Here is a 15,500-nt window from a genome sequence, read left to right on the forward strand (position 1 = left end):
TTGTTTTTTTACTAAGGAATATTTATTTAATACAAGCGTAAATTCCAAACTAAATTCATATGATGGATGCAAAATTCAAAGATTCACTGTTACAAGAGCAAAATCTCGCGTTGCAAAAGCAGCAAATTCAACAACAAATAGAAAGAGAAGAGAGATTTAAACAAGCATTTGAAGAAAAAATTCTTTAACAACAGAAACGCTTCGAGGAAATATTGATGAAAACACAGGAGGAACAAAGAAAAATTCTGGAGGCGACACAGTTACTAAAGCGGACGATAATCATAACGCATTTTCTCAAACAGCTGTGTGGGCCGCTATTGAAAATTTCAATTATAATCCAGAAGACAGTGTCACTTTCGTCCAGTACTATAGACGATATGAGGATATTTTTATATTGGATTGTAGTACCTGGTCAGACGCGAAAAAAGTTAGGCTTTTGTTAAAGAAATTGGGAACAGCCGAGCATACAAAGTTCATGAATTTTATTCTCCCAAAAAAGACCAATGAGTTGAGCTTCCAAGAAACAGTTACGCTACTTACAGAACTGTTTTCTGCAAAAACGTCTCTTTTCCATAGGCGACATAAATGTATGAATGTTACTAGAAGAGAGGAAGACGACTACACTACTTATGCAAGTATAGTGAACAAGCCTTGCGACGATTTTAAACTGGGGGAATTATCACCAGATAATTTTAAATGTTTAATATTTGTGCAAGGGCTGGTCTTAAATAAAGACGCTGAAATCAGGCGTCGTGTTTTAAATAAACTCGAACACAAACTAAATTTAAAATTACAAAACTTAGCGGAAGACTGAATGGTTTATTGCGTTGAAACAAGACAGTCGTGACAGAGGAAAATTCGACTTCAAAAAATAACCAGAGAAAGAAACAGGGAAAAGATCCACCTGGACCATGTTGGAGGTGTGGAAATAAACACTGGTACAATGAGTGTCCCTACAAATTCAAACAATGTGACAACTGCCACCAGAAAGGGCATAAAGCATCGCATTGTAGAAAAAAATCTGGTAGAAAGACATCCATTAAACTTACGAAAATTGAACCTGAGGAACAAAATATCCGGAAATATGTACAGGTCAAAATGTTTAAAAAGAAAGTAAGGCTACAGCTTGATAGTGGTCTGACATTTACATTATTAATGTACAGACATGGAAGAGGCTTGGGAGACCCACTATGATTAAATCACATAAAACGGCAAGAAGGTCACTGGCAAAAAAATTACCTTCGAAGGAGAATTATTGACGAATATTTTTTTCCAGAACAGGCCCAAAAAAGCAAGAATTTTTGTCATGCGAAAATCAAACAACCTCTTTGGAACTGATCCGTTCGAAAAGTTTAGATTATGGGATCTGCCTTTAAGCTTATTTTGCCAAAAGGTTGAGGATTCGAATGTGGAGGCAGAAAAACTTAAGGGGGAGTTAAAAGAAAATTTCCCAGACATATTTTCAAGAGGTTTAGGAAGGTGTACAAAAGCGGTAGCAAAATTTGACGTAAAAGTAAATGAACAGCCAGTGTTCAGAAAGAAAAGAAACGTTCCATACGCCACTATAGAACAGATAGACGGTGAATTAGAAAGACTCGAAAACATGGGTGTCATCGGAAAAATTGATCACAGTGAGTGGGCTGCACCAACAGTTTACATCAAAAAGAAGAGTAAGGAGATTCGGGTTTACGCCGACTTCGCGACAGGCTTAAACAGGGCATTACAAAATCACCATCATCCTCTTCCGAGTACTGAAAAGATATTTGCGAAACCGAGTGGATGGAAATATTTTTCTAAAATCGACATCAGTGACACGTACTTACAAATTCCAGTTGATGAGGAGTGTTCAAAGCTGCTGTATTAATACCCATAAGGATTGTACAAGTTTAACAGACTTCCTTTTGGGGTCAAAGTCACCCCTGCGATTTTTCAGCAAATTATGAACATTATGTTAAATGGGTTGGATTTCGCAATAAGGTACCTGGACGATGTATTAATAAAAAGCGCTAGCAAAGAACAACACAAACCTCATGTAAACCAAATATTCAAAAGGATCCAGGATTATGGATTTAAAGTAAAACAGGAAAAAATGTACATTTTTCATATAGAAAATAAAATACTTGGGTCAAATCATCGATAAACATGGAAGAAGGCCGGATCCAGATAGATGGAGTGCAATAAAGAATATGCCTGCTCCAGAAAATATTGCATCTTTACAAAGTTTCTTAGGTTTGGCAAATTACTACAACGTATTTGTGCCAAATATGCATAAACTAAGGTCGCCTTTAAATAAACTGTTAAGGAAAGACCAAAAATGGGTCTGGACGCAAGAGTGTGAAAAAGCATTTTGGGAAATTAAAGAGGCTTTAACGTCTGACTTATTTCTGGCACATTATAATCCCAAGCGTGAAATTATAGTTGCAAGCGATGCCAGCTCCTATGGCATAGGAACATGCATTTTACACAAAATGGATGATGCAAAAATGTAACCCATAGCACATTCATCCCGATCACTTCTACCAGTTGAAAACAACTACTCACAAATTGACAAAGAGGCGCTAAGCATTATATTCGAGGTAAAGAAATTTCATCGTTTCCTGCACGGAGTATGTACCATCTAAAAAATTTGGCCATGCAAATGGGTTATCGAGGTTAATACCTAAGCAGACAGAATCATTGGAGGATATGGTAATAGCAGCTATTCAAGCAGAAGTTGAGGAAAAAATTTGTTATGTGACACAATAAGAGAACTTCCAGTAACGCTTGATGAGATTAAGAGTAAGGCAGAGGTGGACGAATTTATTATACGCACGAAAGAAAGGATCAACAATAACAATGGATGAAGAAATTTATTCAATTTGCGATAACGTCCTGTTATATAGCGACAGGGTCAGAATTCCTGCGACATTACAGAAAAGAATGCTCAAGGAATTCCATGTAGGACATCCAAGTATATCAAGAATGAAAAGCCTTATGCACTCTTTCGTTTATTAGTCAAACATGGATAAGGATGTAGAAGGAAAAATCAGGGAGTGTAGAGGATGCGCATTAGCTACGAAAGCTCTTCCGATTTAAATCGGATCGTGGGCAAAACCGGACCAACCTTGGTCTAGGATTCATTTAGATTTTGCAGGACTGCTAGATGGGTTCTATTATCTCATTGTTGTAGACAGCCTATCTAAATGGCCAGAAGTATTAAAATGTAAGAATCCCACATCCGAGGTAACTATCAACTTCCTGTATGAACTATTCGCTAGGTTTGGAGTAGTAGACTACATTGTTACAGACAATGGAACGCAATTTATATCTACCGAATTTAAACATTTTTGCGAGGATCATCTAATCGAGTATATAACCATTCCGCCATACCACCCAAAAAGTAATGGACAAGCAGAGAAATTTGTTGACACATTCAAGAGAGCTCTGAAAAAAGCTAATGGGTCACCGACGGATAAGTCAATCCAACAGTTTTTACAAGTCTACAGAGTCACTTCGAATGCAAACATAGAAATGTTGAAGACACCTGCTGAGGTTATGTTCGGACGCAAGTTTAGATCGATTTTTCACAAGTTTTTACCAAACCAGGATAGGCCAAACCTCAAAAAACCGATAAAAAAAAAACAAAAAACAAAACAAAAAAAAAAAACAATATAAAGTTGACGAAAGAGTCTTCTTCAAGATTCACAAAAATAATAAGACTTTCGGGGAGTCCGACATTGTTGAGAAACAAATAGGCAACACGGTCCACATGATTAAGGAACCAGACTTTGTGCACAAACGTCACACTAACCAAATTCGGAAAAGATGCTCAAACAGTGAGGTGACCAGATCGCCCGAGGAGGACATCACGGACACAGTGTTTGATACTTTTCAGGTGCCCATACCAGAGACAGCTCCGGAGAACAGAAGATCAAACAGAAAACGGAAATCAACAGAATTGATTAGGGTGAACCCAAAACAAAAACGTTATTAATCCCAGATGGGATTTTTTCAAAGGGGGTGTTATACCGGCCTTCCTTGAACAGAGGAATTTACACAGATTAGCACTTTAAATAGCGCTAGTAATTCCAACACCGGTGAGAGATACGACTGCACTTCAACTGCTAGCCGAGTGCCCAGCAGATATACACACTTTCCTATCTTTGTACAATATTATTAATACACTTGTTCCTTAACCGAACGTCAACTTGATTGATCTTATTTTCACTGTTGTTCCACAACACAACACAAGGTTTGTGACCTATTTGCGTTTAAAAATAAAAACAAAACATTTAACATTAGTTATAGATATTTAAAGTACACACAAATATTTTTCAATACATATACACAGAAGTAAATTACAATTCTATTTTGCTTTGTAACCTATTTGCATTAAAAAATAAAAGCAAAACATTTAATATTAGTTATTATCCGTGTGAGCCCTCAGAAAAAATTTAAGCAACCCTTTATAAAAATTTCTTTACTGTTCATACACGAGTCTCCTTCAATGGGATCCGCTTCTCGTACTTTGCTCAAAGTTTCTGCCAATATGTGACAGAGACGTATTTTTGATTCTGTTATGCCAGCCCTTTATTACTGCAGTTGCTAGGCGTTTGATAAATACAACTGCCACTGGGAGCCATCTACAGACGGGGAAGTTACCAACGAGTTTCCTGCAGTGAGAAAATACATGCCGACGGGTGAATTCATCAGATTTCCAGAATTGGACTTCCTCGTTTTCATCAAGAACTGCCATCTTTTTCCCAGATTTCCAAGCCAAGAACTCTGGCTCCATCTCTCAACTGTATCAGATCCTTGAAAACCAAACCATAGGACGTAATTTTGGAAAGGGGGAGAAATAACAACTGTTTGTAATACGAACAAGTGTTTGCCGGCCTCATGGTCTACCATAGCTGAGGTAATATCACATAACGACAAATTGCTGAAAGAAATTATCGTATTTAACAAAATGCGCAATTATGTATTGATTTTTTTCTTCTTGGTATCGATTCTTTAAAGCATTTCCTATTAAATGGCATATTAGCAATATTGGGCTCACTAAAAGAAAATTATAAATTCATTTTCCAAAGATTTAAATGTAGTGTTTTTCATAAAAATAATGAAAATATATTTTTTTTGCTAATCTGAAAGATAATAATTATTAACATATCAAACAAATTTCACATTTCAAAACACAAAAGATGAAAAATTAAACAAATTCAAAATTCAGATTTTCAACCTTAAAATCTGACATGTGCACAACTGTTTTTTTTTTTTGTTTTATCTACAATCCTCACACTTCTCACAATACAACGTATTTTGTTCAGTTTCAACTGATTATTTTAAGCATATTTGTAACCAAATAAAAGAGGGTTTTGTAGGCAAAAAATATATATATAAATTCTGAAAAAAAAAATATATATATATAAATTCTGAAAAAAAAAAAAAAAAAAAAAAAATGTACAGTTATAAAGTTCATTCTTCACTTAATAATTGGTGAAAATTTCCTATTGATTGAATAATTACCTGATTTTTGGTAGATTTTTAAAGAGACGTCATCGAAAAATACTTCCTCCTCCTGTTTTGACCGTGCCTATAAGTCACGCTGAAGTCTGCCTTGTCAATCGAGATGGCAGCACATTTGTTTAGGCCTCCAAAACGTACTTCGCCTGATTCCGTGAAATAAACTCCAGAGTTTCTTGATCGTATCAATCCCCAACAGTAGATCAAAACCCAACTGCTGTTTATCTATGACCAACGCTTCAATGTCAACAGCTGCAACTTGGTCAACTCGGCAATTCAATGCCCTTCTGTCAGCTGTTAGTACTCCTGCTGACTTCCACTTCCAAAAGCGACACACAGCTTTACTCACAGAATCTGCCAACACCTGAAATCGATCCATACTATGCACTCTTACTTATCTACACATACTTTCATGGAGGGGAGCTTCTTAGCGTTCAGTTGGTAAGGGAGGAGACTAATGCTAATTAATACCTCATCCCCTTCGGCGTTTATCTGGTACTGTGATGTTATATGTCCAAGCCACTGCAGCTAAAGCAACAGATCTCACGACTAACATTGCGCATCCAACTGTCCGGCCTCTCTTGGCGATTCTGTAAGTCCTTTGCCAAGACCACCACACCTGTAGCAAGCAAATTTTCTACTGTCATTGCGCACTTTTGATTCTGATGGTATTCGTCTGGCGACAGCCAATTCTGCAAAGCCTTCATTGTCAGTCATAACAGCTCTCGTTCGGATCAACATTTGTTCTGCACTCATCGTTTCCATCTTGGATGAAGCATGTAATATATGTCTGTCATATTGCGGTAGTCCAGAAAAGAATGTGCACGTTAACCAACATTCAGGCAACAGTCCCCCAACCAACCGGGCCAGGCATTGCAATTCAGCAAAAAAACACCACAAAGCAAAGTTGTTGAGTGACAAACTGGTCATATACATTAAATACATCGGTAGCATATATGGTTAAAAGGACCTGCTTGATCTGTTTTGCATCTGCTTTCTGCTCCATATTAAATTGCCTGCATATGGTCAGAGCTTCACCTTGCAATCTTAATGTTAGGTTACGCTCGACATTTTTCTTAGTGCAAATCTCACAAGTTCCACATTTTTGATCCACTCGATAATGGGCATATCAGCTGCAGCATCACTAAACTCCGGAATAAACCAGATATCAAAAATCTTGCCCTCCATCACTGAAAGGTAATATTAAGCCGAAATAGCTTCTAGTTTGAAAATTGATTTCAGTGGATTTGTCAAGTTGTGTTCTGTCCCGCCTACAATCTTTTGTGTCAACTTCAATAACACGTCCGTTCGCATAACACGCTGTCTTTCAACTCGCTAGTCATTCTTTTTACCCCCTTCTTTTATGCATCTTGCATTAACTAATTTGCATAGAGTTTGTGTTACTCACATGTGATCGTCAAATACATGACGTCACCATTTTAACCTTTTTATTTTTCTCCTTAAGCAAATGAACACGACACCTATGCTAGTCAAGTAAGCTATAATTTTCCTACAATATTGAAATTAAATTTGTCACTTAACAGGTTCCATATCAAACCGGAAGTTAATTATTTTAGGTGTTGTCTGCTTAAAATAAGATTTTTTTTTCTTCTGGATATACATATCTATAGATGTCTTTTTCATGTGCCATATTAATTTTACATATGCCATGTTAATTTCTCTCTTTTTTTTTTTTTTTTAATGTTTTGGTCATTTTGTGATGTTCAAATCAAATTTCGTCTATTTTATTCTGTGTAAAATAAGGAATGTTTATATGCAATTTAAATCCTGATTCTTTCATCTTCAATACAGAGTAAAAACTGATGAATTAATTTTATTTTACTAGTTTTTACTTGTATTTTTTTGTTATGGGCGTCAAAAAACAAAACATTGTATTCTATTTTCTAATATTTTTTATAATACTAAAACTTCAGTGATGCTTTCAGAGTGTCTTTAAGTCATTTTCTCTGGCCGCCATGGGAGCACTTGCCATGTTGGAGCTCAGTAAACAGAAGCTTCTTAGGCAGTCTATAGTCTGGCATGTAGGCTACATGACCAGTCCAGCGAAGCTGAACCTTCATCAGGATAGTGGGAATGCTTGGGAGCCCAGCACAAGCGAGGACGTCTGTGTCTGGTATCCTTTCAAGCAGTTTCTTCAGTCTGGTGATGTGGAAGTGATTTAATTTTCTCGCGTGCCATTGGTAGACAGTCCACGACTCACATCCGTAGAGTAAGGTGGTGAGTATGACAGCTTTATAAACTTTGATCTTTGTCATGGGGGGTGATGCCTCTTCTGTCCCATACATTTCAGGGGGCAGTCATTAAAAAATAAAACTCTTTACACAGGGTCCACATCCCCGTGAAAAGTACCAACTAAAATTGTTTACAAAAGTTTTACATTTTGGTGCTAATGCAGAGAGTGATCCGCGCTATTTTTAAAATCGTATTTCCACGTTTAATTAAATTTTTATATGTTTTTTTATTCAATTGTAAGGTTAAAGTACAGAATAGGTACAAAACACCCTCCCCATGTTAAAAATGGTTTTTAAAATAATAACATTATTTCAGCACGGTTTCACTCTCTGCATGAGCACCGACATTTTCTTTCGTGCCAATTTGTTTGTTTTACAACAAAAACGGAAATTCGGTTTGGTAATCGGACTATTATTTATTTGTTCCACGACACTGGTATGGTCGGATGTAGAGTCGCCCATTATCCGTTACGCCACTTAAGGTTAATGAAGTATATATTTTTTTCAACACACAAAAAATAAATATGGACCGTACTGGTCGCGATTAGAGTTCCCTGCCGAACACCCTAAAAAAACACTGACTTCTCCCTTAGTTGCCATAGTAACTAAACGCTCATGAATTTTTATCGACTTTGTTTTACTGTTTATGAATATTGAAATAAAAGACATTACTACACATTTATTAATATTTCACTTTTAATCACTTTTATCGACTTACTGTTTATGTATCACTTTTATCGACTTTTTCTTTTCTTTTTTAAATAGGATTTTCTTTTTAAATGACGACGTTTTTGCTGTTTATGAATATTAAAAGAAAAATAATTACTAAACATTTATTAATTAAAAAAATGGGTGCTAGTGCACTTATCCGCGCTATATTTTAAATCGTATTTCTAAGCTTAATTAAAGTTTAATGTTTTTTTTATTCAATTATTGTAAGGTTAAAACGTAGTCATTTAAAAAGAAAATGCTATTTAAAAAAGAAAAGAAAAAGTCGATAAAAGTGACACATAAACAGTAAAAAAAAAAGTCGATAAAAGTGATTAAAAGTGAGATATTATTAATAAATGTGTAGTAATGTCTTTTATTTCAATATTCATAAACAGTAAAACAAAGTCGATAAAAATTCATGATCGTTTAGTTACTATGGCAACTAAGGGAGAAGTCAGTGTTAAGGGAGAAGTCAGTGTTTTTTTAGGGTGTTCGGCAGGGAACTCTAATCGCGACCAGTACCATAAATATAAATAAACAAAATGAAACAGTAGGGATTGTATAAAATTACTGCATTTTTGTCAAAAATGCGCAAATTACCATATGGAGAGATATTCCACTCTACATTTAACCAGAACTTTATAACACTTCTGGCCATCCATATTGATTCGAGGGGCCCCCGATCAAAATTGGAAAGGCTTCTCTTCAGTTAAACTTAAAAGCCAAGTAAGTATCATAGTTCATCTGTGCTCAAAAAATAATTTACAATTATCGTCCTATCACGTATGTCAAAAAGAAACATGCGTAATGTTAAAAAAGCCGGTCTTTTTAAGCATTAAAATAAGATTTTTTTTTTTTTGTATATGAACTTGTCGAAAATTAGCAGGATACAGAATATGATATTTTGAGATAGGATTTTCTAAATTAAATCCAATTTTAAGGTACCATTTGTTTATTGGTTAAAAGAAAAAAAGCCCCCCCCTCCCCATGTTAAGAATACGTTTCTAAATAACGTTATTATTTCAGCACGGCCCGTACTCTGCATAAATACTAACTTTATAATTAATACAAATAAAGTAATTAATTAATAAAAAAAAAAAAAAGGGAAAGAAAATCAAAACTATATATGGTTGATTTCCGAATATTCTGGCTGCTTTCTTTTTTAAAGCACATGTGATGTGAGGGGAACTGGCCATGGGTAGGAGAAATCCTAACGTTTTTAAAGACAATACAAAAAATATTACAACTCAAGTACACAGCCTTTGCAAAATGAGTGATCTATTAAGCAAATAAAACTATTATATATTGCATAAACCAAATTCATTACCTGTCAATTCCTTTCAAAAGTGTAGCAACGGTGGATCGCATAGCCTCCGCCATTTTACCTGCTAAAAGAGAAGAAATATCAAAGAAAGCCGCAGAAGCGTAAAAAAAAAAAAGAAAAGAGCAACGTTATTTTAAAGCCGCAGATTCGAATCTTCTCTATATGAATTGAATAAAGATGTTTGTGGAGATTAGTGAAGATTTAAACGAACGCATCAGGTGCAAAAATTATTCCGTACTTAGTGTCATGTCGAAATTAGTAAAAAATCCAAAAATTACGAAAAACTGATTGAATAGAAAAATAATTGTCAGCAAAAATAGAATTTATCGAATTATCGATTTTTATTTTATGTTTTGCGACCAAGTCAGTATGATAAGCAAGGGAGATAACCCTTGACTTACATTGACTTAAATTAGTGTTCCACCGTTTTTAAACGAAAAATTTCATATTTTAATTGTGGATGATTTTTTTTTTTGTTAAATGTATATCTCCGGGATCATGTTTTTATAAGTTTTTCAAATTTATTCCCTTCACCATTTTTTTTTTTTTCAAGAGAGTCACCATTTATCAAGGTCGGAAAGCTACTCGAAGATAAGGATTAATAAGTGTACAGTGGTCACCGAGACACCGAGATAGTGTTATTAGTGGTGGAAATTGGCTAGAATTTGTAGCAGACAAAATTGTAACGAACACAAGCAGGAGCAAATTCTCGCAGCTGGAGATTTTAAATACACTTCTTTTCTGGCTTATCCAATCAGAAACCAGATCTCAGTCACGTGACCATGTTTATAAAAGGTTAAACCAGTAACACACTTTCTCTCTCTTTCTCTTTGGATCTTAGACTGACAACAACTCCATGTGAAACGGATCTGTCCCCCCCCCCCTACCAACTTCTCACTAGAGACGCAATAGAACTCACTTTGCCTTTGGGCCTGGAGTTCGACTTAGACGTAAATCCAAACAAGCCAACATGGCTACTTCTACACACGGGTACGCACACACATTTTCTTTCTCATCCTACAGTATTGTCTCTAATCTTTTGTGACACACATTTCTACGACTATTATAGACACAAGTGCACATGAACAGTGTTCTCCTTCAACAAATCTATTCTTTAATCTATGCCTCCACACAAGAACACTCTCCACAATTAACCCTTTCTCTATACAACCCATTTCCTTATTTTTACTCATGAAGATGACCAATAAAGTTGTTTTTAAATATTAGAATGAGATTTCATGTCTTCCATTTCTACAAATTTGATCATTTAAGGAGTCGGTTCAACTTGTTTACATTAGACTTGAAGATGACCATATTGTCAGTTAAAAAGCAGGCCAGCAGAACAGAGTTCCACTAGCAAGCAGTTCTTGGAAAAAAACTTTGTTTATGGAATTTGCATTTAGATTTAAGCACAAATCGAGAGTGAGGGGAAATTGTTGACATTAGTTGTAGCTAGACAAGTGTTTTTTTTTAAGATTTGAAACCATAGATTGAAGTTTAGACGAGCACTTTCCATGAAAATAACGATAGAGCAGAGACAAGCTTGCAACATATCTTCTGTGGGAAAGAGGTTACATAGAGGAGAAAATGGCATCACCTACTAAGTTGCGAAGATGCTTTTGAACTCTATCAAGGCAGGATAGGGTGTTCTGAACAGCTCCTACCCAAGTGTGGCAACAATACTCCATTTTAGGATGTATCTGGCTCTAGAGGATTATGTTGGGAGTGAGATGCCTTTTGGAGAGATAGAATGGCACAATAATTTTTCCAGTCACCTTGGCAACAGATTTGATGTAAGTCTTTCATTTTAGGTGAAGTATGAAGGTCAGACCCAGAAGCTTGTTAAGACAATATCAAGTGAGGCCAAGTGGAGGTCAGAGAGTTTATGGTGAAAAAATAGAAGCTTGGTTTTGGATACATTAAAATTAACCAGCCACCTTTTGCCCTTGTGGTCTAAAATGCTACCAAAGGCAAAATAAGTTGTAATTAGAAACTTAAAAATTTAGTACAAACCTGTTTATGTGCAGTCTGTAGAGTTTTGTGTAGACAAAAAGAATGAAGAAAAAAGAAAAAAATGGCTGCTTTTTCTTTTTGTATGCTTGTGATATTGTCACATAACATGCAAATGAAATGCTTCCAGTTGAATATAAAAAGCCTGATTTTTCAGAGACAGGGTTGATTTTGGATTTGGATGCCAAAGTAGCAAGTGCTGTCAGCAGTGCGTCATATTCTAGAGTTGAGTTTTAACAGTAGAGTGTCGAGATTTGGCGTAGTGAGTTAACATTTTTTAACCACAGTTCCATTACACCATATGCTCAAGGTTGAAGGAAAAGATTCAAAGAGATCTTGGTTATTGTTGGTCTTTGAAGTATTGTCAAAGATGGTAGTGTTATTTGTGTATATGTCAATGAATGAACTTATATTGTGATTTGTTATATCATTGATGAAGATAAGGAAGAAAATTTGGGCCAGGATGGATCTGTAGCAGACACAAATAGACCCCTTTTCTTCTCGTGCATTCGCTTCCTCTGAGTGAGTGATGCGGCATTAAACTGTCCAATCTGAGGACTTGCACACGAATACAAATTAACCCCTAGGGACCAGACAGCTTCCGGTCCCAAAAGAAAACTCTCTCTTACGCTACCAGCCTTCGTTGGCGCTAGACGCCTGTTCTCTTCGCTGCTCCTACTAAAGGTATTGACGACAGCCGCCGGCTGTAACTACCTCATAAGGCAGTGGAGACCCGACTCTACTTTCTTCCTTCAGTACGCTCTGCGAATAAACCTTTCCCTTGTTAAGTTGAAGAAGTTGTTTGTCATTGTTCATAGAATTGTGTTATTTTATTTTATTAGGGAAATTCCCCTAAAATGGTGACTCCGTCGTGATAACACATTTCCGAACAGACACTTCTTTCGCGTTTTAACAGGGCAAGGAAGGCGCGCATTTTAAAAACCAGCTCATGGTTTCCGACCACCCACATAAACAGACAACGGATTCGGGAGAGCACGTTTAAAACTTTAAACAACAACAACAAAAAAAAAAGACGTTATTTCCCTCTCTTCCTTATTGGTTTTTTTTTTCCGTTATAAATATATATGCATATATATATATATATATATATATATATATATATATATATATATATATATATTTTATAAACTAAGGAGCGTACAAAAAAAAAAAACAAAAAAAAAACCCATATCATCCTCGTCAAACACGGTAAACGAAACATTTTCAAAGACACGTGTCACACACAAAAAAAGCTGAAAAGATTTTAACGGAAACGCATTTAATTTCAAATACATCCCACATTTTCACGGATAATAATAAAACGTTTCAACCGGATACGTTTCCTTGAAACAAAACAAAGAAAAAACACCTTTTTCTTTCACAACGGCTCGGGCTACACATAAAAAAAACGCCAACCTACAAAAAGAGGTGACACTTTCTTGGTGTTCGAAAATTCTTATACCAAACTTGAACTTCTAATACTATCTTTTTTCTACCTTGAACATTTCTGCCGTGTTAACGCGCACCGCGCATAAGAAAAAACTCAAAAAAAAAAAAAAAAAAAAGAACTTTCACGAAGTTTTTCCGCATTAGCACTCTTCGGCCAAAATGTAAGTACTTAAAGAGTTCATTTATCTTCAGGTTCACACACATTTACAAAAAAAAAAAAAAAAGAAAAAAAAAACCCCATATTGTCCACATTTTTTTTGCTTCACGGCTCTTCCTGATATAATTTTTTTTTTAGCTTTATTTCATGGTAATTTTGTTTCTTTCTTCTCCTCCCTCATTAGCCTGTTAAAATTTTTTTTTGTATTGTCTCTGTTTAAAGATTTTCCCCATATTTCTCCTTTCTTCTCCACGTGGTCCATATTCGGTGTCCTTTCAGATTTCGGATAGATTATATATATTTTTTTAAAATATTTTGTATCTACTTTCTGTAGTGACGATGAAAACGTTGCCTGCCTTCACCGGTGATGTTCGGGTTTGGTTTGCTCAACTCGAGTCTTATTTTGCGGCGAACAACGTGTCAGAGCAAACGAAGCTGCACATTTTATTCAGTGCCTTCCCCACGTCATTGACTCCTGCGGTCAAGGACTTAATAACGGACACCCCGTTAAACTCCACTTACGATAGCATAAAACGGGAGGTGCTACTACAGACGTCCGTGTCGGCGGAAAAGCGTTTTCAAACGCTGGTCCATGACGAGCACTTAGGTGACCGCAGGCTGACGGAACTACTCCGTAGAATGAGGGAACTGGCAGAGGACGTCCCTCCTGACAGTGCCTTAATTAAGCAGCTCTTTTTCTCAAGGCTGCCGGCGCAGGTAAAGGCCATACTTGCGCCGATGTTTGAAAAACACACCGTCGATGTAATAGCAGCATCGGCGGACAAGGTCATGGACTTTGTGAGGGGGCCTACCACCGCGGCGATTCCACAACAGCCTGCTGAGGTACCCGCAGGCACTGCAAATGTAAGACAGGAGCTACATCGGTGGCTATACTAACGGCCATCGAACGCCTCACTAGAGAGGTGAGCAAGCTCAATATGGGCAGGTCGCACTCACCTAGACGCCGCTACAAAAGCCGCTCATCTTCCCCGCACCACCGTCGCCGTGCAAACATGCCGGGACTATGTTTTTATCATAGTCGCTATGGCGCTGAAGCACGGAACTGTAAAATGCCCTGCACTTTTAACAACCAGGGAAACTAAATTGTGGAAAGACGAGCACGGCAAACTTTCCACAAAATGCAAATAACCGTGCCTATTTCGTGACTGACGTAAAATCTCAAGCACGTTGCTTGGTAGACACTGGCACTGCTTGTAGCATATGGCCACTTAGGCTACTTAAAGAAAGGCCACCAGTGTCATTGATAACACTGCAAGCAGTGAACCATTCGCCTATCCCCACATACGGTCAAATTTCACGTTCTCTGGACTTGAATTTACTGAGAGACTTTACGTGGGTTTTCACCGTAGCAGATCTATCGTACCCCATACTAGGCGCGGATTTCTTACATAATTTTAATTTAATGGTCGACATGCGCAGACGCCGGCTGATAGACGCTAGCACAGAACTTTCCGTCCCTGGCTCGTTATCGAATGCCCCATCTATCAGCCTGGTATTTTTCATTGCCGCTGCGAATGACCCATACCACGAGGTGCTACAACTCCTACCCAGAGTTAACCAATTTAAATTTTGTGGTGAGCAAACCCACGCACACCACAAAACATCACATTGAGACCACAGGTGCTCCTGTGTTCTCACGCCCTCGTCGCCTCCCTGTGGATAAACTTAAAGCAGCGAAGGCAGAATTTAATCATATGCTACAGTTGGGAATTATACGCCCCTCGTCCAGTCCTTGGGCTTCCCCTCTGCATATAGTCCCAAAACGAGACGGAGATTGGCGTCCGACTGGGGACTATAGACGACTCAATGCCATGACGGTACCTGATCGTTACCCAATCCTGCATATTCAGGACTTTGCTTCCTCTCTACATGGTTGTAAGACCTTCTCTAAGCTAGATCTGGTTTAGGCTTACCATCAGATCCCGCTGAATCCGGCCGACATACCCAAAACTGCGGTTACAACTCCATTTGGAGCGTTTGAATTTCTTACTATGCCTTTCGGCCTACGTAATGCTGCCAGTACTTTTCAGCGCTTTATGGATGAAGTAGTGCGTGATTTAGATTTCGTCTATAA

At 37.1% G+C, this 15,500-nt stretch overlaps 1 protein-coding gene across 1 annotated transcript in view; it reads right to left on the reverse strand.

Moving 5' to 3' along the window:
- LOC145256213 (eukaryotic translation initiation factor 3 subunit K-like) overlaps positions 1–9,944 on the reverse strand; it is a 35,881-nt gene extending 25,937 nt beyond the window's left edge. Inside the window, exon 1 of the mRNA XM_080114829.1 lies at positions 9,793–9,944. Within this exon, the coding sequence (XP_079970955.1) occupies positions 9,793–9,845 (53 nt within the window). The 5' untranslated portion in view covers positions 9,846–9,944. The remainder of the gene's footprint in view (positions 1–9,792) is intronic.
- Positions 9,945–15,500: the final 5,556 nt, after the last annotated feature.

Source organism: Euprymna scolopes, chromosome 32 (assembly GCF_053919585.1).
Source record: "Euprymna scolopes isolate OS-2025 chromosome 32, ASM5391958v1, whole genome shotgun sequence".
Taxonomy (NCBI): domain Eukaryota; kingdom Metazoa; phylum Mollusca; class Cephalopoda; order Sepiida; family Sepiolidae; genus Euprymna; species Euprymna scolopes.